This window comes from Musa acuminata, chromosome BXJ3-8 (assembly GCF_036884655.1).
Source record: "Musa acuminata AAA Group cultivar baxijiao chromosome BXJ3-8, Cavendish_Baxijiao_AAA, whole genome shotgun sequence".
Classification (NCBI taxonomy): Eukaryota; Viridiplantae; Streptophyta; class Magnoliopsida; order Zingiberales; family Musaceae; genus Musa; species Musa acuminata.
In genome coordinates, this window is record NC_088356.1 from 1,456,218 (window position 1) to 1,483,023 (window position 26,806).

Below are 26,806 nucleotides of genomic sequence, written 5' to 3' on the forward strand. Positions count from 1 at the left end.
TAAAGACCGTCGGATTGTGGTTTGGCTCTTGCTCTTTTCCTACTTTTCGACGGTGGATACACACGTGGGACGACACGGTAGGCGAGCCGTCGCCGCCCCGCTTTTCCTTGGCAGGGGCCCACGTTAAACTGGATTCGACGTATTGAGATGAGAGAAATACTAAATTATCGAAAAAGAAGGAAATGACGCACTTAAAGCTTTAGATTTAGTTAACGGAATCATCGGATGTTGATAGATGTAATATTAATTTCATTATTAAATTAATATCATCAAGATCATATAAAATAATATATAATTTATTAATTACATCATTAAATGATAGCAAATAATAATAGAGGACATCATGAAATTTAATGGGCCCCCTCTGGTATCGAACCTGCGACAAAGGCAGTATTAGGACAACCCTCCAACCACCGGAATCAATAGACCAACAGTTAAGATGTGTATAAGATAAACCTATTGATGACTTCAACATCTTACAGTTGCAGCTACACTTAGGAATAATGGAAGAAGATAGCTTCCTGAAATCATAATTAGATATTAAAACTGAGGCTGGATCTTGAGAATGAATCCCAAGATTGACCTGAACTAGACAGGAACATGAAGTGTGAGATTAATGGTTGGCAAGTGAAATAGATGTGGCACAGGTACAGGAAGATCGACCACCAAACCATTACACTGATGATGACAAGTTGCACACCTACCATGAACAAGATTCTTAACACTTTTATTCACCAAATCCATATAGGCTTAGAAGCTAGCAGTCCCCCCCCCCCCCCCCCATGATTCCAGCTATGAACAGCGAGCACCATCTTTGATGCAGTTTCAGGTGTGTAGTAGAATCCACATGTAGGCGTGCTCGGAGACGGTACAGAAGAGCAGTGTGTCCCTGGCCAAATACCACAATAAAGATAGAGATCATTCCATGTAGAGCTGGCCTAGCATGCACCACATCAATGAATTCATTGTGTCTTGGAGAATGAGGTATAGCAGGCTACAAGGGAACCACAAGAACTGATGAATTACATATATTTCTGAACACGGTAAAAGATATCGAATATCAAAACAATGAACTGCATACGATAAACTTTAAAAAATGGTACCAAGTTAGAGCATGAATCTCGATGCAATGTTAAGATTGTTTTTTTTGCGATCTTGATAACAGTAGGTGTCGATGAAATGGGATGAGGGTGACACCTTTAGCCATGGAGATCAAGGCATTGGCGTCAGGAACTGTGGAAAAGAAACTGGGAATATAGTACCCCTCAACTTAGAACGATCAGCTATTAAGTACAAGGTTAGAAATCGGTTAGGTGCAAGAATCCAATGCACACCCGAAAAATACTGCACCGTTGACGACGTTTGTAGTAACTTAAAGCCAATAACACCAAGGATTTAAGTGCCACATTAGGTGCTCTTGCCTGCTATATGCTTGGAGATGTGAATGCTTGACCAAGAATCCGAAGAGGACTAGATGTTTCGATTGGTTGGATTTGGTAATATAAGTAAAAGCAAATCAATTGTCTTGAGATGAGGGACAACCAAGTACAAAATTGTGAGGACGACGAAAGAGAGAGACAAAGAAAAACATAGGAGGGCAGACAGAAGAATTACTCAACCTCTTTCACATTTTCAACAAAGAATAAAAAAGAAGCTTCTTTTGGTTGCTCTCTTTTCTTTCTATACAAATCCTACCCCTTTCTACAAGTACATCTAATTTGAACACTTGTCTAAATAATCTGATGGTTAGTAAGCAATAAGGATCAAATATGTCAACTTATAATGCACTTAGCATGAAAGTGTATAGAACAAAGCAGGAAACCTACGTTTCTTTTAGCTGGCGATGGATGCTACCTGGAACAACCAATCACATAGCGAAGGCTGACACATTAGTAAACACCTCTCACTCTTGGGCATCCTGTTTCTATCAATAGTTCTTTGAATAAAAATATTTATGACTTTGCTCTTATCACATGAGCAAAGGATCAAGATCTAATGCCAAGGAACTAAAAGGCCATCCATGCATTAAGCAAGATCATCTGATTGCCAAACAGGCTGATGGATAATGGGATTTATTAAACTTTATCAAGTTGCTTTGATGAGGTTCTGCTCACATGACAGCCAATGGTTCCATTCCCTTGACCATTTAAGATGGAATTAAGCAAAAAATCTTAATGAAATTAAACTCATAAACTTTTTGGCAGATCAAGTTTTTGGTGAGATTTGTGCAATAAGAAGCAAGCCTTAAGGCCACATAAAAACACTCTTTTGTAATAAAAAAATATTTTGTGACAAGATATTCTTTTTTGCAATCAAGTCAACAAGAAACGTGAGCAATAACATACCATAACATGATGGAAGATTAGAACCCCATCCAGGGAAGGCAGCTACTCCCGCTTATCCTCCTCGATATCATTTCCAATCCCAAATACATGATCCATATTCTTCCTTTCCTTTCTCTCCAGTTTGCTCAAATTATCACCAATTCCCCTGGCACCACTTCCAGTAAGGGAAACTCCCTCGTCATCAAAGTCGTCGTTTGTGTCCTCCGAATATGCAAAACTGCAAGCAGTATCACAGTATAACCATACAAGGATGGACATATACCCAACCTGTTCATTGATTTAATTTCACAAAGGACAAACAGAGATAACATCTGATCACAAACAGAAAATTTCTTATAAGCAGTGATGATCATGTCCACATGAAATTTCTCGTAGTATTTGAAATTATAAGTTTCTAACATCAATTTACTAAAAGAAATTGTTCAATAGAAACAAAAGATTTTATCTGCATGTGAATCACATACAGGTCACTTATGTCGAATCCACTAGCCCTAGTAAAGTTGGATATGTAATGACTCACACCCTGTTAGAGGTATGATGGATTTCCAATGTCAAGTTTACGTTAGAGGAAGGCATTCAACATAGAACTTTTACACCAATTTACCTAAGTCAGATCATGTCATATCTCATACCATGTTTCAGATAAGCTTAGTAAAACGAGACTTTTCAGGCAAACATAAAAAAGGAAAATCAGGATAAGTAGCGGGTTTGACCCATTTGTAGTATATGGTACACACATGATGTACTAATTTTATTACTATAACTCCCACCGTTATGGTAATAAATTAGAAAAAGGAGATATATAGATGCTAATTGATTGGTAAATGTATTCATATAGTTTTTCACTATCTATCAACGACAAATTGTTCAATGTCTTAACTTCATATAGGACAACCTTAAGAATTTGAATCATGAAGACAGTCTCTTGCAGAACCCAATGCAAAAAACAGAAAAAAAAACAAAAACAAAGAATAACTAATACATTACCCAGTTGGATTATGAGATGGAGCCCATAGGATGCAGATAATTCCAAGGAGTACGTATGACAGGACATTCCAGAATGCAGAGACAATCCAAGCCCTTTGCCAAAGTTCACTTAGGGGATCAGTTGCATTGAAATACAACTGCAGTCACAAGAGGTCACATTTCAGGTTAACTAAAAAAACGTAAATTGCTTGAGATACATTTTGTGATATTACTAGAAGTCAGAAGATGCATCGCGACTGGCAACAAACATATGCAACAACTTGCGGAAACAATCTGCCTACTGCTTGCAAATTGTACAACTGTTTTTGACAATATGAACTACAGAAATATAGGTAAGCCATACTTTAAAATAGTTGGTTTTCCTGTTCAACGTTCAGGCTCAAGAATGGAAACAGGACTTGTTTTAACTGGCAGTGGGTAACTTAATTTGTTCATACATAAGTCAGTAGAACTCAGGACTGGTGCATCAAAGGATTCCAATTTCAAGATGCACGATTTGCATGAGGGTGCCTAATCAACTAGCACAAACAAAAGCAAGGCAGTAATGAATATTTTACTGCATTCATCTTGTTTCGTTAAGTTGAACATGAACAATTTAGTTTAAGCAAGTCATCTCTCGATAGCATTTCAGAATTTCTGATAGGTCACCGTTCCCACATAGATGGGTTCGTACCATGATGTATCTCTATTGAGACCAAATCCTCAAACAGGAAGACCATTTAAGATGTAGTAAGCAAAGAAGTAAGAGATCAGTTAGCTTCAGAACACGTTATCGCCTATATAACTGCCTCACTCGATAATCTAATCATATATCAGAAGGATTTTTTTTAAAATTTGAGTACGATTGACTTGTTACTAACTAGAAAAAAAATACCTCATAGCCAATCCAGAGAAGTGAAAGAAGAATAGAAACAGCAAGAGTGTTGGTAAACTTGCGATATAGCTCCAGTTTTGCTATACTTCTCCTTACCTGAAGCATCACAGAAAGAAACTAAGCTCAATGGTAAGAGATAAATAATTAAATATGGCTAGTATCACTAAAGGAATCAAGTATCATGATAAGCATCTTCCTCAATTGGGATAGTCTAAATATACAGAAGGTTGAAATTATTCAACATGTTATCAAATAAAGCCAACTTCTCATCATAATGTGCACATCAATTCTCTATAGTCTAATAACTGTAGCTTGGCATAGTAGCTACTAGCTAGCTATGTAGAAAGAGGATAAAAAAGTGTTCCAAACACCAACAAATAGTTACCTGAATTCATTAGCAGCAAGATTCACCAAGACCAACGTGATATTCAGAATGATATTAACGGGCATTTAGCGAGTATAAACATAGCATTGTGACCAATTTATGAAGGATGATGTCAAATATTGAGCTTTAAAGAAACATATTGATATCATAACTGTATAACCAATAATACTATCAAATTATCTGTTTGTAAGAAGTAAGAAAGGGAAGCTTGTCAAGCAAGACATCCGACAGTGCAGAGTCCTCATAATATTCTAATGTACATTTTTTTATGACTTTATCTATAAGAGCTGTTTTGGATCTCTATAACTCAAATCCAAAATGCCCAAGTGGCAATAAAGCAACATAATTGTAACATTTTGAAGTGTGGATATGTACACAGGAAATGAACAAGACAATTTATGAATGTGTTAATGATAAACATTAAGAATTAAGACACCAGATAGAATGGACATGACAATCAGTAAAAACATAATTTCCATAAATTGATATTCTTTTATGTATAAATACTATTTTGTATGACTTAGACAACTTATTATACCTAAGCAACCTATGAGAACTATAACTGTGTATATATAACAACCATTAACAAAAATAATTAAGAACATCTATACCATCTTAGAGTAAAAAAAAATCCAAATTTCAAGTACAAGTTTCACTTAAACAGATAAATGTTGTAAAAACTCTTATACATATAGCATTTGCTGTGTGATATCAAATCTTGAAATATGATGCAAACCAGTAACTGTATGCAAGAAAAAAAAGAAAGCAGCATATGCCAAGGATGAAGGGATGTTGATTAAAATCTGACAAGTGAGACACCATAATCATGTAAGCATTTACCTGAAGCTTTTCTAGAGTTTTTGACAATGATGAAAATATCCAAACAATGAAAGTTGCATCCAAAAGTGCAACAGGCAGCACCAGGAACAATCTTGCCTTTCCAGCAAAGTCATTGATGTTTCCCAAATGCTCAACAAGTTCCAGAGCTACTGAGGCAACAAAATACACCGCACCAAGAACAGCAACTTTTGAAGTTATCCCACCCAATGTTGGTCGAACAACACCAAAGCCCATGGAAACTACCAAAAGCAGAAGCCGAGAAACAGTCTTTTTTACAGCAGTGAAAGTGACTGCCCAAATGGTTACGCCCATAGGTCTAGTTCCAGTGGAATTAAAATTTGCATATTCGAAATACCAAAAAGCCATTTCACACATGCCTAGAGCTATTACAGCTGTGATATGATAGTGAAGCTGCAATGTATGCCTCCAATGTCGCACAAATTGTAGAAACCAGATGAGACCAAGTAAAAGATATGCCAATGACATGAATCCATAGAATGTCATTAAAGGTGCCATTTTTCCAGGAAGATAACCGTATGGATTTCTCCAAACAGTTCGACCTTTAATTACCATTCCTATAAGTAGTGGATCACAAAACATAAAATAAAGGTAATACATTCCAGTTTTTCTTATAGGAATAGTCTGAGTCATCATAGTTGTTTCTTTACTACTACCCTCAAAAAATGTCTGAATGCGTTTTGGCCAATCTGAGTTAGCCTGAGTTGGACGAATGATTACTTCCCCAACTTTACAGAGATTCTGATCATTGAGTTCACGAGTGCAGCATATAGCATTGGTGTTTAGGTATCTACCACCAATCTTATCCCTGTCTTGAATTTCAACTATTATAGCTTCTACTAACCCAGTATTTTGTTGCATATCACTATGCTTCGATGCTGATTCTTTTGTGCGCCTGAAGGTGACAGATTCAAACCTGAGAAATAACTTACAGCAATAAGATATGATGGAATACATTTTCAAAAGAAATATTATATAAATAAGGAAAAATTTTCATATATGAGAATGACCATGATCAAGTTATTCAAACTGATACTAGTCCTACTTTCTAGCTTGCATATCCTTTCTTTTCTTATATCAAGATTGCCATCAAAAATACTATCAGCTATACAAACATTAAATTAAACCAATATACTAGACGTTGCTGTATGCCAAAAATGCATATGCAGGGTCTTAAGCAAAGTAATGCATAAAAAGCCTGAAGAAAGCAAGCATAGATTCTGGTGACAAGTATCAACAGCACTTTCAAGTGACAAGTGCCATCCAGGTTTGGTTTTTTCCGGGCGTGTGATCGAATGCATCGTAAAGTGGTAGATGCACAAATATGTACCGACTGGAAATGAATTCGCCCTGATCAATCAGCAACCATTGCTGTCACGAGCATGATCAATCGAGCAAAACCCTGATCGCAGCGTTAGATGCCTAAAACAATGATTCAACCAAAAATGCATATGCAGGGTCTTAAGCAAAGTAATGCATAAAAAGCCTGAAGAAAGCAAGCATAGATTCTGGTGACAAGTATCAACAGCACTTTCAAGTGACAAGTGCCATCCAGGTTTGGTTTTTTCCGGGCGTGTGATCGAATGCATCGTAAAGTCGTAGATGCACAAATATGTACCGACTGGAAATGAATTCGCCCTGATCAATCAGCAACCATTGCTGTCATGAGCATGATCAATCGAGCAAAACCCTGATTGCAGCGTTAGATGCCTAAAACAATGATTCAACCAAAAAGAACAATCTTGAACATAGATTAACCAATTCAAGAATGAGAAAAGCAAGTGTAAGTTCAAAAGAGGGCAAAACACGTCATGGCGAGAGAAAGAGAGAGAGAGAGAGAGAGAGAGAGAGAGAGAGAGAAGGAGCTCACTGGATGAAAGAATCACCGTCGGAGGAGGGGGCGGTGATGTTGACCTGGGCAGAGGCATAGAGACCCTCGCTGCCGCCGTGGAAGAAGAAGGAATTGGAGCGGGGAGTGAATGCGCCATTGGAGTACTCATGGATCGAAGCCCCGGCGCGATAACACAGGAGAAGAAATCCTAGCAAAACCCCTAGATGGACCAGATCGGGACGGCGACGGGGACGCATCTCTGGGCCCAAGAATTCCTCTTTGACTCCTGTAAGAAGAAGAGGGAAGGACCCAAAAAGATCCGTGAAATCTCGCAGTAAACGCCGACGAGACTCCACTTACCGAAATAAGTCGCTGGTGGAGGACGAGCGTCTCCGCGACACAATGTGTGCTCTTCATGGGCTTAGGCCCAACAAAGTTGAAGTCCGTAATAATCCATCAATTATATATATATATATATATATATATATATATATATATATATATATATATATATATATATATTTATTTATTTATTTATTTAAGAGATGATATTATCCTATCTGTTACTGCATCCACTGCTATATCATTTTCCTTCTCATCTTCACCTCAGATGTCATTTTCGATGATGACATCCTCGACCGTCTCCTCCACCTCATGGATATTGGGCCTCTCATGTTGAAGGAGCATGTCCCTGTCTATCGCTTTCACTCAGCTTCTAACCCTCGCCATCACTTGATTAGGGAGCAACGCAGCACCCGAAAGAGGCACGGTGGGCTATGCAGGAGAGGAGGGAGGAGAAACCCTTTCGGACCGTCGTCTTTCCAAGGGTCCATGTCGGAGAAGAGGTAGCGTCTTAGCAATGTCTCGGTAGCACCAAACGAGAGCAAGGCAATTACCGATAGACCGAGAGTGAGATCAAGTATGAATACGACGATACAGTGATATGAGATAATGGAACGCTCTGCCAGGATGTAGTTCGCCGTTAAAGATGGAACTTGTAAAAGATGTCATTCCACCAGTATCCGTCTGCTGTGCTCTCTGTTAACGTTTGATCTTTGCGACCTGTTCTACAGAGTGTAATTGTCGTAGGAAATAATCTCATATCCTTCTGTGGCAGTATATGATCAATCACATTGAATATTCTACGCAGTCAAAGAGGCTTTTAGACCAACGAGTCTTCCCTAAGACTCAAGAACAAACCCCATGCAGGACTTCGACCGAGTCTTCCTTCTCAGCCCATTCTACACACTCTCACGTTCCTAACGTCAGAAGAAGAAGACTCTTTCCATCTCTCCGATGCCTCTGTATCTCTATGTATATATTTCCATGCAAAGTCTCTGCCATTCCTACGTATTCCCCCACCATTCGCATCAAATATGTTCTTGTGCCTCGCCGACTCAGAACCAAAGCAAACGCCCATGGACGAGGTCTTGTCTCAAGTCTTCGGCGCATGCAGGCTAGCTGGAGAACTGGAGAGCAGCCTCCGCCTCTCCAACGCCGCGGCCGATGCCCATTTCCTGTTGAGCTCTTGCGAGCACATCGTCGACGCCTTCAACAAAGCCATCGATGGTGTTCGGATGCTCACGGGAGAAGGGCGCATGCGACCGTTCGAGCTTCCCCCAATACCGGCTGCGGAAGACGACGAGCACCCGTTCTTTGAGATGGCCGATTTCTCGGAATCGCCGCAACTGTCTCTGGAAGTCCAGCCGTCGGCGGCCGCTCATTCCGAGGCATTTGCAGGCGGGGGAGAGGCTCAAGTTGCGGTGGGTGGCGCATCATCCCGCGGGAGATCTTCGAGGAAGAGGTGAAATACAAACCATGAACGTATGTTTCAGAAGTTGATTCAGATCAGCTGCCGGAGAACTAATTGTTGGCACTTGAATTCCCAGGAAGGAAGGCTATGTGACGAAGAAGGTTCCTGTTCTTCGAACAGGGAACATGGAGGTTCCCCCTGACGATGGGTACACGTGGAGGAAGTACGGTCAGAAAGACATACTCAATTCCAGGTTTCCAAGGTAAGCTCGATCTCCTTAAGAACTTTCTTTAGTACCACAATGGAGAAGATCGAAGTGCTGTGTGTATGGCAGGAGCTACTATCGCTGCACCCACAAGAACTACTACGGCTGCGAGGCAAAGAAGCAGGTTCAAAGGCTGGACGCCGATCCATATACATTGGAAGTCACCTACTGTGGCAGTCACACCTGCAAGACCTCTCCGACTCCGATCATGATCCCCTCCCTGGCACACAGCCCCATCGGCAAGGATGAGAAGGACGACGGGAATTGCCATGGCCACCCACAAGCTGCGCCCACAACAACGCGATCTACTTCGATCCAACTGGGTAACTGGTTCGAGGGCAGCAGCAGACAAGAAGGGCAGACGCAGGGTGGCCGAGATGTGGATTATTGCCCCGTCGCGGAATTCGCTGATGCCATGTTTAGCTCAGGGAGCAGTGGCAGCATCATGGATGCCATATACTTGCCGAGGCAGGGGAATTAGGAGGACGTAGGTCGGGCATAACAAGATGCTGTCGATGCCCAAACTGATAGATCTCATGAGAGATGTAGAAAGGATACGCATTCTTTGTAGCTACCCTTATGGCTTCGTTTGTAATGAATTACAATTCTACTTTTCCATCGAGTTATGCTTCACAAGCAATTCAAACATCACTCGGAGTTGCTGCTTATTAAGCTCGACTGACACTAAAGAACAGTTCGCCACGTGAACTCTCAGTTCAGCTTCCATGTTATCCATCTTCAACCAGGCGCCAGTGCTGTTGTGTTGTCACAGTGGCTGACGAAACTTTGGCGCCCTTTGATTCCATCACCTCGTGTCCTACATTGATTGATACCCCCCATGTTAGAATCTATGAGAGGAGTCAACTGAGGCTTTCTCGTCTATGGATGGGTTTCCGGGACATGAACGGAAGAGTCATGCACGAACTGGCGTCGCAGCTGAAAGCCATCTTGCCAGGTTCGGAAGTTGGTGGTCGGCACGAGCAGGTTGAGGTTCTCATCAGGGAGATCTCAGGATCCTTCACCAGGAGTACCAATGCCTTGAGCTGTGGAGAGCTCCGAAGGGGCGATCCGAGTCAAGAGATGGCTAAGCTGTGCCGTCCATGTTCTATCAATCTGCAAGAGGACAGCGGCGGCAGGACTTGACGAACCTCGGATTCTGGTACTGAATGGAACACTAGCAACAGCAGCAGGAGGTAATCTGTAGCTTCAGCTCCTTCAAGTTTTCTCTGTAAGACAGGATATGAGCTTCGGTTATCATCCACATAGTGTAGTCATCTTCATTTTGAATCAAAGAAAAGACTGTTATAGAACTTGAGACAGATCTTCTAGTTATATACTTGCGCTGATAGCTTTCAATCTTTCTTACCATTCTCTCCCAAAATGCGCGGTTTACTCCAGAATTGATGTAAGGAGCCATTGTTATCCAAACACATCTAAGACATACATTGTTGCGGCAGTCAATATAAATTTTGAAGCTAGAAAGTTGGAGCATTCTGTGGAGACAATCAATGGGAGCCATGGAATCCAATTCATCAAGGACCTTGTAAGGCTTCATGATGAAGCTGGAACAAGTTTGCTCGCCAAACAGATTCCGTGAATTGTCTTAACCTATGGCTACCGCCAGCTATGGGACGATAATCCAACATCTTATAGAGATCATTTTAGTGTTTCCATGTGAACTTTTTCTGTCAATCGAAGAAAGAATCTCATCTCCTGGCCCAATATGGTCTACCAAAATACGATCGAAATTTAATAATGAGCGTAGCAGGGTCTCAAACAGTTCTTCACCAAGAAGGACCAAACCGCACGAGTTCATCCTGGAAAAACCCACATAACGAAGACCATGCCAGAACTCATCATCAAACTTTGAGCAAAGCAGCAATCATCAGTAAAGATACCATCTTTCTTCCAAAAGATCCAATCTTTTCCCAACTACAAAGCCTACGGACACTAAGAAACATCTTCGTGGATTCTGAAGCAACAACATAAGATCCCAAGAAGACAAAGACAAACACAAACCCACCTTTCGTTGCGAATCCCCCGCTTCCAGTTTCTCCTCGCGGCCTCTCGTATCCCCTTCCTCCAAATCGAGACACACAACCCAACAAGGACGAGGAGACAAGGATCAAAGGGAATCGAAATAGACGACCTCAAAGAGCCGCCGAAAGCCTGAGCGAAGACCGGAGTCTCCCCAACACGGGACAGCGGACGCCATCCCGGAATCCAATTCGACGGGAAGGAGCCTAAACGGGTCGGATTTTTCCTTTTCTTGCCTTTTGATACTCGCATTTATCCTATTCGATTAAGTAACTCTTGGATCAATATCTCACACGATCGTATAAGATGGATGGATGGTTGGACGCACGTGCGGAGCACATGCGAGTGGTTAAGCCAAGTTTTAATTGCTTAATCATCTCCTCCTCCATCCAACATTCCCAGCAATTATGGCTACACATTTGTCATTAGAATCACATCATGCGCTGTACTTTGAGAGGCGTGTCACTCATCATGTCATCACTATTCATATTATTTTCTGAGAGTTAGAAATAGTGTCTTTGGTGATATTTCAGAAGAGCAATAGAGGTGTCATATGACCCAACAACGTAACATTAGGTGCGTAACGCGACGTAAGTGTTGCGTTCTTGCGATGGTCCACATGGCGGTTGGTACGAGTGGCCATCGGGAATGATCTCATCCACTTCCATCGCACGTTACGTTGCTCGCGGACCACCACAACCCCCATTCTTCCCGGCCTTTCCAACCCCACACCATGCCCCACCGCAAATCGACGGCTAGCGTTCCTGCCCCTCGCCCATCCACGGCCATGATTGCATGGGCCCCACCTCCAGCCCATAACTCACGGAGACGCCTCCTCGTACCATACCCGCCCCGCCAGGCCACTTCCCCCTCCCGTGCGCACCATGAAACCACCTTCGTCAACACCCGGAATCATTACCCCCTAACACCCGGTGCCCCCATCATCGCATCTAATCATCGGAACCGTCCGATGCGCTGGCGCACCGGCCGCTGCTAGTCGGGCTCCACCTACTCGAACGGACTCGATGGACCCCGTGGCGGTGATCACGTCTCGGTGAGGGTTACCCCTCCCTGGGTGGACGCTTTGACCGGGGTCTCGTCGCATCCGGAGGAGGAGGGCCGATCGGACGGCTGGCATACGATCATCGGGCGGGTAATAGGACCGTTGGGCGGGGCCCGCTCGCGCATGCATTCAACTTGTTTGTTATCGCGGCTTATCGCTTCCCCTTCTTTTCTTTCGTTTAATTTACTCTCCTCTCGACTTCTTTTACTATTTGCAGGTCCTTTTCCTCTCCCCTTTGAAAGAGAGAGAGAGAGAGAGAGAGAGAGCGCGGACATCATCATCACCACCCCTGCATGCAGACGCCTCCCTTCCTTTCACCCCCCTTTCTCCGCCTCCCCTCTTCCCTAGTATACCTTAAACCCTCCCATCGCCGCCACCAGATCGCCGATGAGCCCCGCGGCTGAGCTCTCGCGAGGTGTGATGGGGTTTCTTGCAGAGCGGCGCAAGTGATTGGTCAGAGAAGCATCAGGAGACATCATCTTCATGTATCTCGACCTGCGAGCGCAGGCATAGCTTTTCGTTCCTTTCAGTCTCGACGGGTTCGTGGGTTTGATTGATTGTGTTTGTGGTGAGGAGGATTGGTGGTTGATCCCGGTGGTGGGTGTGGATTCGGAGGACACGCGGATGGCGACGGTGAGGTGCATGAACGTGGCGTGTGGGCTGACGGATCCCGGGGGAGAGTGGAGGCGGGGGTGGGAGCTGAGATCGGGTGGATTCGCTACTCTATGCGTCAAGTGCGGGTACTGAAGTCTTTTTGCGTTTTTCTTTTGTCCACTGAGTTATTGAAATGATTCGAGTGTTTCCAAGTACCCGTCATAGTAAGTAAATTGGTTTTGTGTTCGATCGAGCATTCGGAGGCAGGATTGGAACTTATGTTATGCTATTCCTGTATTTTAGGTGTTTGTAGTTGACTTTGAGGCATTGGATATTTGGTATCAATAATTAGGTTTTCTCTGTAGTTTTATTTTCTCTTTCAAGTATTATGTCAGTGTCTTTTAAATAGATTTGGTTGCTCAAATTTTTGTTAGTTCCATTATTTTTTGCGGAAATTTGTTAGTTTAGTGTCTAAACTTGTCAAATGGGAATTTGCTTTTGTGTTTTTGGAGCTTCTGATATTGGCATTCTTGTCTTCCTTAACTTGATTGGGATTTGGGACTATATAAATAACCCGGCACATTTTTCTTTAGGTTGCTTATCGATTCGAATTACAATAAGACTCGAATTACAATAAGACGATGTGACTTTGAAAATAACTTAGATAACGTCTGTTATATTACGAATTTACTATTTTGTCTAGCTTGCAGGTTTTGATTACGCGATCTATTGATATTTTGTCTTTCATTTGTGTAATATGATTATCATACTTTGATAATAATAACCTTTTTCGTTACAGACTTACAGCATGATACCTGCTCTTCCTGACAAAATTCCTCTTTGGCAATAATTTTTATGTTGGTTTTTTATTATCACTATATTCTTGTCATGTATTCTCCTTTAATCAGGATGGCATATGAGCAGTCAGCTTTCTGTGACATTTTTCACCAAAAAGAGTCTGGGTGGAGGGAATGTTGTTCCTGTGGTAAGGTAATGTAGAACCGAGCACTGAGGCGTACATTTTCATGTCTTCTTGTTATCAATATCTCTGCATGATAGATATTATGGTAATTGGTAAATGTTACTGGCAGCGCTTACATTGTGGATGCATTGCTTCAAAGTCTTTCTTTCATCTACTTGATACTGGAGGAGTTCAGTGTACTGGCTGCATGAAGAACTTAGAAGTTCCTTCCGTAAGATCATATCTTTCGTCTAACCTACATACAAAATTATCCATATGCTTCGATTGAGATATTCATGTTTACTGATGTAGTGCATGATCTTTGCTCAACTTCTCAGACTTGAAAATGATGTCTTGCCTGTTCTTTCTGGTGTAAGATGGCTTGGAAGATGGAATTTGCAATCCTTTAAATCTACAGCAATATTGCTCTTATTTGTGAGAAGGGAAAATTTGTTCACCTCCAAGGGAATCCTGCCTTAAATCTGGCATTAATTTTTACTGCAATATATGACATTAAAAATAATGACTAATTGTTGTAATCTTAGAAACAAAAATAGTAAACCTTATATTATCTATGAGATTTAACTTGGAAGGTTAAGTTTCTTACTGCTGCCAATCCATCTAAAAGCTGACATATGAAATAGGGTTTATTAAATTTTTAAAAGGCTTCTTACTTGTGGGTTGAAACTATGGCTCAAACCCAACGTGTGAAACTCAAATTTAATAAAATATACTTAACGCATTGACCATTTGCTTCCGAAGCCATTGACCAGGAGCCCTGGACACAGAGCTGCCCTTTTTTCTTTTGGTTGCCCTGTCTGGATATTCTTAACATAGGATCTGCTGCTGGTCATTCATTTTAACTCTTAAGCTGATAGTTGAATAAGGTTTATTAATTTTTATTTTTACAATATCAAGGTGATCTCCACTATGTTCTGCCTATGTGTGCATTGAACTTCTTTGGGATGACATTCTGATTATTATTTAGTGATAATTTCTGACTCAGTATCCCACATGGCCTTGCCATTCTTCTAGCTGAAAGGGTCTACAAATTGGCGACTATATGATGTATATGAAGTTGCATGCATGTGGCAAATTTATGGATAACATCTATTTATGTTGCTTTTAGGAGAAGTTTTACCTTTATATTCTTTCAAATGTATAATCAAAGGAACTTTTTTACTCCATAAAATGGTACAATTGAATTATTATCTTATCTATGGTGTGTGGACATATATTATTCTTTAGTAATTACTTCATTAACAAAACATTTGCATGCATTTCTGCTACATTATTCTCATAATTTCTTTTTTATAACTCTGTATTCTCCTTTCAGATGCCTAGTGAAGTAATTCAAAGTTTTTTATCTCAACACCATCAAAGAGTAAATGCTCCCTCACCTAAAAGTTCCAAAGAAAACGATGCTGATACAGCAGTAACAGGTCGTACATGTGAAATGTCAGCCACTACTTCTGATAGTAAAATCGATGTTAGTAAATTCGTCAAGGGAAAGGGCATGCAAAATGCAGATCTAGAGCAGAGTGAGAGTGAAATCAGATCGTTTGGGCATATCAAGTGGGAACAACATTCCCCTGAGGTAGGAATTACAAGTTTGTCAAATAGATATCCAGGTCCAGTTGGGTCCTCCCAAATATCTCTACGAGATGAGAAGGATTTTATGACAGATAAGTCTATATGTGAATCATTAGCCCAGTCATGTCTTAGTATGAGCTTGGTGCATAGTAACCAAGGCAGCAACACAGAAACATGTAATACTGCTGGGAAACCATTTCTTGCACTTCATATGGCTTGTTCAATAGCTGAAGGAAAGGATGAAAGGAATACAATTTCTGCCCTTCAACAGATGCAAAGGCCTCAATGTATTCTTGCAAAGCCTCTAAAGACATGCACTCGATCTTTTTCAGAGGCATCAAAGAATGGACTTCCATATATGCGAGTTGCTAGGCCACCCACTGAGGGTCGTAATCAATTACTTCCACGTTACTGGCCAAGAATTACAGACCAAGAACTACAGCAAATATCTGGAGAGTATCCTCAATTTAACTAAAAATTGGAATAGGTTGTTGATTACTTGATTGATTGCTTTCATAATCTGTTGTCTTTATATTCTTACTGACCATTTTTTTATATATCCTCAAAGTCTCTTTTGTTCCCTTAATTCTGCTGTCAAAAGTTCAAATTCTACTATAGTGCCACTATTTGAAAAGGTTCTGAGTGCTAGTGATGCAGGTCGTATTGGTCGTTTAGTTCTCCCAAAAGCTTGTGCAGAGGTATTATATATATTTGCTTGATTTGCTTTCACTTTTATCTAATTGCTGTATTTCATTAACGAATTGGTCTTTATTTCTCTTAGATGCAAAGATGATTCAGATTGACACTGTGTTTATTATATACATGATTCGGCCATGGTGCTTTAAAGTCTAAATATCTCATACTAAGCGATTTTTTTATCAGACGTGATATTTTCCACATGTGCTTGTTAAGGATATTATCACCTGCCTCCTTTATTATTAGGTTTCTTTAGCAGCACATGGGGATTTCAGTTACCTTGTTGGTCAGTTTGTTTTCTTGAAAAGATATGCTTAACTCGGTTTATGCATATATTATCTTAGTTGTCATTAAGTGGGTCAGATAGCCCAAGAATTTCAAATAACAAATACCATGAAACTTTGTTTTGTAGGATTCATTAGAATTCCATATAAAGACCAATCAATGGAAAGGAAAGAGATCTATTATCATGGACTTATGAGATTCTTGTTGCATTGCATGATGTTGCCATGACTCATGGTCACAATTTTGTGATCTCCCAGAATGTTATACTTCTATTTCATAATAAAATTTATTTCATATCCTAATATTTTGTGTTATTCTTGTGCCTCCATTTCTCTTCCAATGACAGAAAATCTCTTCTACAACTTATTTTAACTTAGTCTTGCATTATTTATATAAGCATACTGCAATATTGTTCAAATCAATCTTAATCTGTAAATATGTTGAATTCTGGTTAAACACTAGTCCACCAATTGATACAGAATAGTATAGGCACCAAATAAGCTACATTCCAACTGCAGAAACCAAATTTCTACCCTGCTTCTGACCTAATATATTCTGAAATAAGATAGTGTATTGTGTCATAGGTGCTAATTTGGTTTTCAGTGGTCAAATTATGTCTAAAATAATATGCATAATTTGTTAATCTGTGCCTTTGAATGTGCATATCATATCTTTTAGGTATACGAGCGTCCAACCGAAATAGACCCATCACTCATGCCTGTTCTCTTGATGTTTTAGGTATATGTGCATATCATATCTTTGAATGTGCATATCATGCTGCTATTTTTACTTGAGACATAAAACTTTATCTTTCTTCAACATGCCTGTTCTCTTGATGTTTGCTTCTGTGGTATTTTTCTATTTTTACTCGAGACATAAAACTTTATCTTTCTTCAGCATGCCTGTTCTCTTGATGTTTGCTTCTGTGGTATTTTTCCAAGGCATATTTTCCTCGCATTTCTCAACCAGAAGGTGTTCCATTAACAATTCAAGATACAAAGGGAAAAGATTGGCATTTTCAGTTCAGATTTTGGCCAAATAACAACAGTAGAATGTATGTTTTAGAGGGTGTTACTCCTTGCATACAGTCTCTTCAGTTGCAAGCTGGTGATACAGGTAATTTATTTCATGCATCCCCTTCAAAATGTTATTCAGCATGCATGAAGTCTATAGAAAATTATTTTACTATTTTTGTCATCCATTCAATCTTTTTGGCACAGCTCACATGCTTTAGTCTTGTTTAACTGGAAGCTAAATTGCTAATAGTTTTAATCTTTATTTTGTTGAAAAAATCACAATTATGTGATTGTCAACTGATAATTTGCATCATTGCTATAGTACTTCTATGACTTTAACTTTCTATTAAAATTTTTTTGATTAATACTATGGAATTTGGTGTCTTTCTTTTCAACAGTTACAAAAATCTTCATTAAGAATATTGTGTCGCAAATGTAAGTGAAAAAACTTTTTGGCACACCCTGACCACTCATATCTTTTTGGCACATGGTCCTAAAGATGGTTTATATTTTGTTGTGATTCATCTATTTAGTCACGAGTTTTCTTATTTACTTTAATGGTCCTTAAAGTAATTTTTATTCATAAACAATTTTCTCAGTGAATTTCAATTTGGCTGATTCATATTATATCAATTATATTGCCACTGGCCAATTTCAGTTTTGATTCTGCTTTTGTGATATATGATTCATATTGAAGTTTGAACTTTGAAGTTTACTAAATCCAATAGTTATGATCAAGGTATGCAATATCGTACCGTACCGGAGTTTCGACGTTCGCTTGGTACGGTACGATATTGTATACCGAGTGGTATACCGTTCGGTATACCACTCGGTATATATATATATAATCCGGCGACGTCGTCTCTCTCTTCTCTCAAGCGGGGTGACATCGTCTCGTATATATATATATATAAGATTATATATTTATATATAAAAGATTATATATATTTATATATATATTTTATAAAAGGCAACGTCGCATCGCCTCGGCCACGCAATGTCACCTCGTTTATATATATATAATATTTTTATAAAAGGCAACGTCGCGTCGCCTCGGTGACGCGACGTCGTCGAGTTTATATATATATATATATATATATATATATATATATATATATATATAATATTATATATTTATATATAAATATTCTTATAAAAGGCGACGTCGCCTTATATATATATATATATATATAATTCGTTCTGTCCGATAAGGGGCGGTCCGTGTATCGGTCAACTGACGGACCGGTACGTACCTCCCGGGCGATATTATTCGAAATTGCATACCTTGGTTATGATAGCTTTGGAGGCCTTTTTATTTCCTCTCTTTTCATAGTTAGACCTTTCCTTTTCTTTTCTGTTTTTTTGTTTCGATGTCTTCATCATTATAATTGCTTTCTTGAGAGAAGAAAACAATGGCTTGCTGCTTGATTGATTGGATCTTATGTTGACATCCTCATATAGTACATATGGAAAACAGTGACTAAAAACACTCATATTGTTTGAATGAGATGTCTAGCAAGGTTCTAAATACTGGCATTTATATATGCACAAAATTTCTTTTGGGACCCATATCTACCGCTTAGGTATGAAATGGTATACTATGTTATGGGATGACCCAATGTCATACATTATATCTGTGAAAGGAAGAATCCTTGTAACTGTCTGTTACTCTCTGCGACTTGTATATCAATTGAAGCACACTAATTTAGATCAATACAATGGATGTATGGTGGTTTGGAGCAAGGTTTGCCGTACCGAGCCGTACCGCCCAGTACGGGCGGTATGTACCGGTCCGACAAGTTGTCGGTACGCGGACCGCCCTGTACTGGTCCGCACTGTAGCAGTGCTACAGTAACATTGTAGCGCACTGTAGCAGTGCTACAGTGCTCGGTACACCTCGGTGTACCGGTCGGTACACCCGTACCGTACTGTACCGAGCACGAGTCGAAACGCCGGTACGGTACGGTACGGTACGGTACGGCGAACCTTGGTTTGGAGTATAAACCTCTATTATGCCTGTAGTTGACTAGAATGAACTGCCTCATAATTCATAACTGTGCTTCCATGTGAATGAGTATAATGTTATAATTATCATCTATGTATGAGATGAAAATAGGCATTATGTGATACTTTTAGGACTTAAATAAGAAGTATTGGTAAAAGGAAGTACAATTTCATAATAAGAAAGAAGTCCTTTGCACTTATAAGGATAAGCAATAATTCTAATGTTGGGGAACTTAGATGGATTTGTAGATATAGACAATTATTTACTAGTAATAAGTTGTATGTAAGCATTTGCTGTTACACACTAGTACACAGTAACATGGACTTTTAGTGTAGACTTGTTAATACCCTGTACAAATTGGCATGGCACTCTTTGCTACTGATAAGAATGTGCATCAGATATATTTAGATGCCATTAAACAATTTAAATTTATTAGATGAATGTAAGACTGACTGTTCAACATTCTTTTACACTTTGATGTAACATATAAGATACTTACGGTTGCTGCACCAAAAATATTGCATTCTGTATGATATCCTTTACCTTTCTAGCTTTTCTTGTGTGCTGCTATCCAGGTTATTATGGTTTATATTGGTAATGTGTTATTATGGTTTAAATTGGTAATGTAATGGTTTCAATTATTTTGCAGTGACTTTTAGCCGGATAGATCCTGAAGGTAAACTTGTCATGGGTTACCGGAAGGCAACGAACACTGTGCCACTACAGGTAAGGAACAATTCATTGTTTCACTTTTTGGTAAATAATCATGTCTTGACAGTATAATATCCTTCTTTTGTAATTTTATACATTTATTTTAAATTTCTTTCTTGTAGTTTCTGTTTTTTTTTTTTGGAGTAATAATGACATGCCCTAGTTAGATTTGTTTTGCTGTAGTTTATCAGATTTACAATCTTGCATTGATGATTGAAGCAGGATTCTCAGATTTCTGCAATTGCCAATGGTACTTTTGGCAATGAAACATTGTTTACTGGTATCAGCGAGAGCGTACCTGCAGTGAGCGGTTATTCTGGACTTCTTCAGTCACTGAAGGGAGCAATGGATCCATACTTGAGCTCTCAATCAGAACATCTGAACCTATCTGATGGAGAGATCAGTTGGCACAAGGGAGGCACATCAAATGAGGGAATGCAGTTGCAGGCTTTACAAAAGAGAACCCGGAATATTGGTGCCAAATCCAGGAGGTTGCTTATGAACACTGATGATGCCTTGGAGCTTAAGCTAACTTGGGAGGATGCTCAAGAATTGCTTCGTCCTCCCCCAAGTGCCAAACCTAGTATTGTCACGATTGAGGATTACGAGGTTGAAGAATATGATGTGAGTAATATCTGTTGAAAAACTTAGGTTATATCACTGTGTGTTATTTAGATACAATGTGCATGATAATGCAGGGTTTCTTGACTAGTTAGTCATATACTTTTGAGTTTTGTTGAGAATGTAAATGGTACACTGTTACAGATAATTTGGTTCCACATCTTACCAAATTAATTAGGTAAATGAGTTCTTAAACATGTAAGCCTTTTTTTTTAGGCAAACCAGCACATGTATGTCATGCCATGATTGGATAAAGAGCAAGCCATTCTGTATGATTTTTGTTGCTTTTCTAGATATTGTTCTTCCACTAAATGACTTATGAACTATAAAGTGCCATTTTTGACAGCATCCCAATCAATATTCTCAGTAGTGGATGTTAGACCTTAATTTACATCAATAAATTTTGGTTTAGAGTGGATGTGCCTATAAGTATTACCCATAGATACATGCTTATATGGATAGCACATGATAGGCATTATTTTGTTATGGCCCTATGCCATGTCATGTATTGTTGCCTATATGTTGGATTGGCACAAGACTGTACCGCGGCATAATTCATTCATTGTGAGAGTTAGGCCATGTACCTTAACTTTCCCCAGAATTCATATTGACGGGGGCCTCATGCACCGAACCACTTCTTTTTTTAATCACAAATTCACAACAATGTTTCCTTGGTTTGTGTTTTTGCTCCTTGTTTCTCCTAAAATTTCCAATCAAATTTTATATTATACTTGTTCTTTTATTTTAGGTTGGAGTTGTTTGATAGATCACCATATTATAGAAGTTCATGACTATTTGGTTGATTTTAGCTATTACAAGGCAATCCTATATCACTTTCGAAAAGTTCAGTAGTACATGTATGAACTTTCATATTACTTCCAGCATTAGTTATAGCATTGTTTGTACATATAAGTTGTTGTGGCCACTGATCCAATATAGTACTTGGCTGCAGGAACCCCCAATTTTTGGCAAGAAAACCATCTTTACAGCCCGACCATCGGGGTGAGGATGCTTTTCCTAAATATGCTTAATTTTTTTTATTTATTCTTGAAAATATTGGGGAGTGATATAGTTAAAATGATTGTATGTGTACATAGACTTGCATATTCTGGACAAACTGTTGTGCGTGCAAACGAGATAAAGATATATGTACAGTGATTTAAAGATCAGTTGAACTACGTTTCTACTTTCTAGTTTCTACTATGAGCCTTGGGTGGACAGAAGTGCTCATTTCTTGGTATCCTACCGTATTGAACTTATCACTTGCTATTTGCTTCATTCAAATGTATACCTTCTGATATAGCTAAAAAACATTACCCATGCACGAAGTGGTAAGTTTGCTGATGCTGAGTCTTGACTGACTTAAAAGCCAAATCAACTGTAGGCTGGTGCCTCTCTTTCTTATTGTTCCAAGCCTCCAGGTTTCTTCCTCACACAAAATCATTCCATTTCTTCTATTACAGATCATAGAATAGGCAATGAGTTCATTATAGTGATGCCATAGTCTCCCAAATTGTAGGACACAGGAGAAAAATCATCATTAGTATGCAGTGTCAAAGGTTCACTTTTAACAGTAAGATCTAAATTTAATCATTAATTGTTTTTCAAGATGCAGTTGATGAAAGCCACTCAGGAAGGATGTGACTTCTCACTCTGATGGCAATCTGGCTCTGATTTAGAACGGTGTGAACTTATGTATATAGTATTCCTTCACTAGATGATGGACATGGTCCTATCTTTTCTCAACCTTGATAAGTGAGATTTGGACCAAGGTGCAGAATATACTTATTCATGTAAGATCAAGATCGTGATTCAAGGATAACTGGCAAATTATATTAGAGGAGAGGAAGAAGGAAGAATAAGACCATTGATTACTCTTAAGCTGACGAAAGAGAGAGCCTTGCCAAGATTGAGGCTATTAGGAGTTTGAAATGATGACTGCCTTCATATCAGTATGGATTTCAGGGAGAGAAGTATGATATTGACTCCTGGTCTCAGCTTTTTTGGTCAGGGGGTTCTATCAACTCAAAGAGCTTAGTGTTGCTCATGAATCGACGTGCACGCCACGTCCATGTTATTGTTACACTGAGCCACACTGTTGAACATAGAGATGCTTATATATGGATGGTGTCTACCATCAGACTTTCCCCTCATACCCCTGCCATCCTAAGTTACATGAAGATCCATAAATCTCTAGATTCCTACCTGACTGATAATTAAACTGCTGATGTATCTAATCAACATATACCACATTGTCTACCAACACCATTTGTGTTGGGAAGCAGTATCATGCATATGTTTCGAACACATTTAACATTGACATTCAGTCATTGTCAGCTGTTGGGCTCCCACAACACCTTCGTATTTGGGCATGTTGTATGAATGTCTAATGTGTGATGCATAATTATTGAATTTTGTATAATTTGTGATTGTGTGCTATGTTCTAGGTTTGAGTCTGTAATGCATAATGATTGAAATGTATAATCATTGAATTCATAATGGAACTTGTATGCTAATACCAGCATGTTTAATTATCTCTCTATGCTTTTTTTGATGTACGGTTAATAAGCAGTTATGCAAACATCAAAGAGGGGAAAATCTAGCAATAAAATTAACTATATTGATGGTTCAGTATGATTGGCCGGTATACCATCCATACTACCTGTATCGATTTTCTTGTATGGCTCTTATGGTTACTATAATCCACATGTTAAACATGGATAAACTATTTTGTTAGTGAATTTTAATTTTCATCCCTGGAATCTAGCTTTAGGAGATAGCTCTTCATGCATGTAATCTTGCCTTGATGTTATACTTCAGAGAACAAGATCAATGGGTTCAATGTGACGATTGCTATAAATGGCGTCGGCTACCTGTGGATGTTCTTCTTCTTTCGAAATGGAGTTGTGCTGATAACACATGGGACCCTAAAAGGTGAGAGACATTTCTTTCAGCAAAAAATGTTCTTATTATATCATCTCATTTGTGTAATATGTATGAGTGCACATGATATTTGATCAGTTACTTTTCGTCCAGAAGGATCTATTTAATTGTCATTCCAAGTTTATTTATATATGATCTGACATTATTTGCTCAAGTAGAATGAATATTAGGGTAGTAGAAGCCTTTGTATTCTTTCTTTCCCTCAATATGCAAATAACCATTGTCCTATGATGGCTGATTGTATGTAATGTTCCCTTACGTTTTTCACATAAAAGCCGATACCTTCAAGATTTCAATAAAACTCAGCTTCAATATAAGTTGCACCTAGACAGTTGTTAGAATTCCAGAACCAGTGTATCTTGAATGGGAAGGGAAGAAAGAACGAGAATTTTGTGGGATGCACCTTACATTTACTTGTTTGTTTTTATGTGTTAAATGAAATTGGAAAATTTTCAATTACATCAATAATATACTTGCACTGAAATCATCTAATATATTGAAATGTCATAACGATGTTCCCTGGTAGATATTACTATGCTTAAAAGTTAAAAGCATTCCTATTTGGATAATCTATATGATCTATCTATGTACATGAAAAAGAAAATTTTGGAACATCTGGTTTCATAAATTATTCAAAGAATTGCAGTTTTGCTTGCCCAATGAACCAATACAGAAGCTAAACTGACAAAGTGACATAGCAGATAAATAATTTTAAATATGTGGTCAATTAAACAGAACCATGATTGTTATTTTTGACTAGTTACATGTGGATCCTACATCAATCTAGATGGTGTTTCAGAGAAGTCGCCATCTGTCTTTATGTGTATGAGGGCATGTTGATAATGCATAGTATCAGTTGTTGGATTGGATATGCTGTCATGCCATGAAAAGAAATTAGAGTGGCATTAAGAGCATTTAACATTTTAGCAACTGACTCTGCCTGACTTTCATGCCCTTCGTGACAGTTGATTATTCTAGATGTCTCTTTCATATTTGTAATCACTTGCCTAAATTTCACAGCATCGTCTGATGACGCTTATGCAGGTCTTCATGCTCTGCACCTGATGAATTGAGCCAGCAAGAAATGCAACTACTTCTCAGGCAGTACGAAGGTTTGCTTTTTTACTTCCAAAAACCATCAATGTAATGTATGATTATGGTGTTGCCAGAATTAAGGTTTGCCAGTTTTTCATTTCTTGATGTAGATACTTTGTGTGTTGGTTTTGCTTTTTGTCATGGACGTTTGTGCCTCGGAATTCAGATGATGTTGGTTTTGAGAGATGCATATTAATACTTATGAGGACAGTGTGCAGCATACCCTCTGGTTTCATAATCTCCATATTTTTCTTGAATCAATTTTCCATTCTATTATTTTGATTATACTTGTCTGTTTCATGAAACTTTCAGAAGATGATTGAATATCATGCCAAAGGACTCTTAAATTTAGGTCTATATGATGTTTCACGTCGTATTATCATTGAAAAAGTTGAAACCCTTGTGCAGATCTCAGAAGGCAGAGGACAAGTGCATGTTTCAAGCAAGATTCTTCAGAGATAGCAGCATCAAGTCTTGATGCCTTGGCTGCTGCTGCAGCGCTTGGAGATGTGGGAAACCAAACCACAACTCCATATGCAACTACCACTAAACATCCACGACATCGCCCAGGTTGCACGTGCATTGTCTGCATCCAGCCACCCAGTGGAAAAGGTCCAAAACATGATCCCACATGCACGTGTAATGTTTGCATGACCGTGAAACGCCGCTTCAAAACTCTCATGATGCGGAAGAGGAAACGCCAGTCCGAGCGTGAGGAATCTGAGGTCCATAAGAAGGTTCCATGGGGAAGCAAGGAAGAGGTCGAAGGAACGAGCAGCTCCTCGAAGGGTGCTCACCATCTGGATCCGCATCAGGAGAATGAATTCAGCCCTGTAAGTAGCAGGACAATCATGGAAAATGTTGAGGTGAGCCAGGGGCAGATAGACCTCAACTGCCACCCAATGTCTCATGATTCACAGGCATTAAATCCCAGAAACAGCATGATGAGCCTTCTCCAGGATGCATACCGGCCCTTGGAGACATATCTTAAGCAAAACGGACTTACAAGCTTGGCTAGTCAACAAAGTAAACAGGGGAGTCCTAGTTCGCTAACTGTTCCCCAGGCCCCTGGAGAAAGCGAAGGAAAAGTCCCAGATGAAAGCCATTTTGCCTCTGCATCGAAGGAGCAAGAAGGCGGCGATGACGAAGGAGATGTTGGCACAGACATGGCTACCAGTGATGCTTCTTGAATACGTCCTGTGGTGACCGAAGAAGGTTTGAAGAGAAAAAGAGAAACACAATATCGTTATTTTGGTTTGTGAACTCGTCGTCTTCCAAGTGTAGCCTTGTTTCTCTTTCCATGCCTCTCTCTACTTTTTGATGAGAATGCTGAGCAGTTTATATCAGGGTGTTGAAGTGTCCATCATACTTCATGGCGCACAAGGTTCGGTTTGTTCTTCCTCTTCCGAACTTAAGATTGTATCTTATGTATTTGGTACACTTATTCTCCGTTGTGTTCCATATTGGGTTTCCTTGGCATGTATACCCTTAGATCAATGTACTATTTTTGTATCCTCCAATCTAGCATAACCCTCTTGGATTATTTCTTCCTGTGGCTGAAATGCTACTTTGAATGTTCTTCTTCTGAACTATGTTTATGTTGTTCATTATACCAAGTTATGTCGGCTTGGTCTTTTCTTTTCCCCTTTTGCTTGTTATTTTTCAGCAAAAAATATCATGTCCCGCCATGCTATTTAGCACTCCAAATGGCATTGATTATGTTTAAATATGTTTTCGACCTCATTATTTTATCTACATAATAATATTTATAGCATCAATAATCATGTATTATATGTGACCCATTATGAAGGTGGTGGGTGGTCTACTTTCATCTACAAATACCTACACTTAGCATTCCTCCACCTATCATCAGGTGAGGCAGAAAAGA

General features: G+C 39.3%; 3 protein-coding genes and 1 long non-coding RNA gene across 5 annotated transcripts; 2 read left to right on the forward strand and 2 right to left on the reverse strand.

The window, feature by feature from the left end:
• Positions 1 to 608: 608 nt before the first annotated feature.
• LOC135644902 (uncharacterized) lies at positions 609 to 7,648 on the reverse strand. 2 transcript variants are annotated; one of them, XM_065162866.1, is made up of 6 exons: positions 7,320 to 7,648; positions 5,432 to 6,365; positions 4,207 to 4,302; positions 3,333 to 3,469; positions 2,346 to 2,562; positions 609 to 889 (listed from the first exon to the last, which is right to left on the reverse strand). In XM_065162866.1, exons 1-5 carry the CDS (start codon positions 7,535 to 7,537, stop codon positions 2,388 to 2,390), a joined length of 1,560 nt encoding a protein of 519 aa, XP_065018938.1. In that variant the 5' UTR covers positions 7,538 to 7,648; the 3' UTR covers positions 609 to 889; positions 2,346 to 2,387. The 2 variants fall into 2 exon arrangements, with proteins under 2 accessions (XP_065018938.1, XP_065018939.1); XM_065162867.1 differs by lacking the exon at positions 609 to 889 and having other exon boundaries at positions 2,345 to 2,562.
• A 441-nt stretch (positions 7,649 to 8,089) lies between these two features.
• LOC135645913 (WRKY transcription factor 55-like) lies at positions 8,090 to 9,920 on the forward strand. Its single transcript, XM_065164812.1, has 3 exons — positions 8,090 to 9,084; positions 9,170 to 9,295; positions 9,368 to 9,920. Exons 1-3 carry the CDS (start codon positions 8,657 to 8,659, stop codon positions 9,777 to 9,779), a joined length of 966 nt encoding a protein of 321 aa, XP_065020884.1. The 5' UTR covers positions 8,090 to 8,656; the 3' UTR covers positions 9,780 to 9,920.
• On the reverse strand, positions 9,843 to 12,564 carry LOC135645914 (uncharacterized). Its single transcript, XR_010498914.1, has 2 exons — positions 11,322 to 12,564; positions 9,843 to 10,524 (listed from the first exon to the last, which is right to left on the reverse strand). It is a non-coding gene; the product is annotated as an uncharacterized LOC135645914 (long non-coding RNA).
• A 51-nt stretch (positions 12,565 to 12,615) lies between these two features.
• LOC135645910 (B3 domain-containing protein Os07g0679700-like) lies at positions 12,616 to 26,461 on the forward strand. Its single transcript, XM_065164811.1, has 12 exons — positions 12,616 to 13,138; positions 13,901 to 13,982; positions 14,084 to 14,185; positions 15,290 to 16,002; positions 16,148 to 16,244; positions 17,469 to 17,643; positions 20,198 to 20,274; positions 20,482 to 20,883; positions 21,833 to 21,882; positions 23,701 to 23,814; positions 24,868 to 24,935; positions 25,327 to 26,461. The coding sequence occupies exons 1-12, from the start codon at positions 13,023 to 13,025 to the stop codon at positions 26,106 to 26,108; spliced, it is 2,778 nt and encodes a 925-aa protein (XP_065020883.1). The 5' UTR covers positions 12,616 to 13,022; the 3' UTR covers positions 26,109 to 26,461.
• The last annotated feature ends 345 nt before the right edge of the window (positions 26,462 to 26,806 follow it).

Excerpts from the sequence above, each read along its gene's own strand:
- LOC135644902 (XM_065162866.1), bottom strand. The coding sequence starts at position 7,537 with ATGCGTCCCCGTCGCCGTCCCGATCTGGTCCATCTAGGGGTTTTGCTA. Across the intron at positions 6,366-7,319 it reads GACGGTGATTCTTTCATCCA|GTTTGAATCTGTCACCTTCA; the intron begins GTGAGCTCCTTC and ends GTTATTTCTCAG. Across the intron at positions 3,470-4,206 it reads TTCTCTGGATTGGCTATGAG|TTGTATTTCAATGCAACTGA; the intron begins GTATTTTTTTTC and ends TTGTGACTGCAG.
- LOC135645913 (XM_065164812.1), top strand. The coding sequence starts at position 8,657 with ATGTTCTTGTGCCTCGCCGACTCAGAACCAAAGCAAACGCCCATGGAC. Across the intron at positions 9,085-9,169 it reads GGGAGATCTTCGAGGAAGAG|GAAGGAAGGCTATGTGACGA; the intron begins GTGAAATACAAA and ends TTGAATTCCCAG. Across the intron at positions 9,296-9,367 it reads CTCAATTCCAGGTTTCCAAG|GAGCTACTATCGCTGCACCC; the intron begins GTAAGCTCGATC and ends TGTGTATGGCAG.
- LOC135645910 (XM_065164811.1), top strand. The coding sequence starts at position 13,023 with ATGGCGACGGTGAGGTGCATGAACGTGGCGTGTGGGCTGACGGATCCC. Across the intron at positions 13,139-13,900 it reads ACTCTATGCGTCAAGTGCGG|GATGGCATATGAGCAGTCAG; the intron begins GTACTGAAGTCT and ends TCCTTTAATCAG. Across the intron at positions 16,003-16,147 it reads CTACAGCAAATATCTGGAGA|TTCAAATTCTACTATAGTGC; the intron begins GTATCCTCAATT and ends TGCTGTCAAAAG.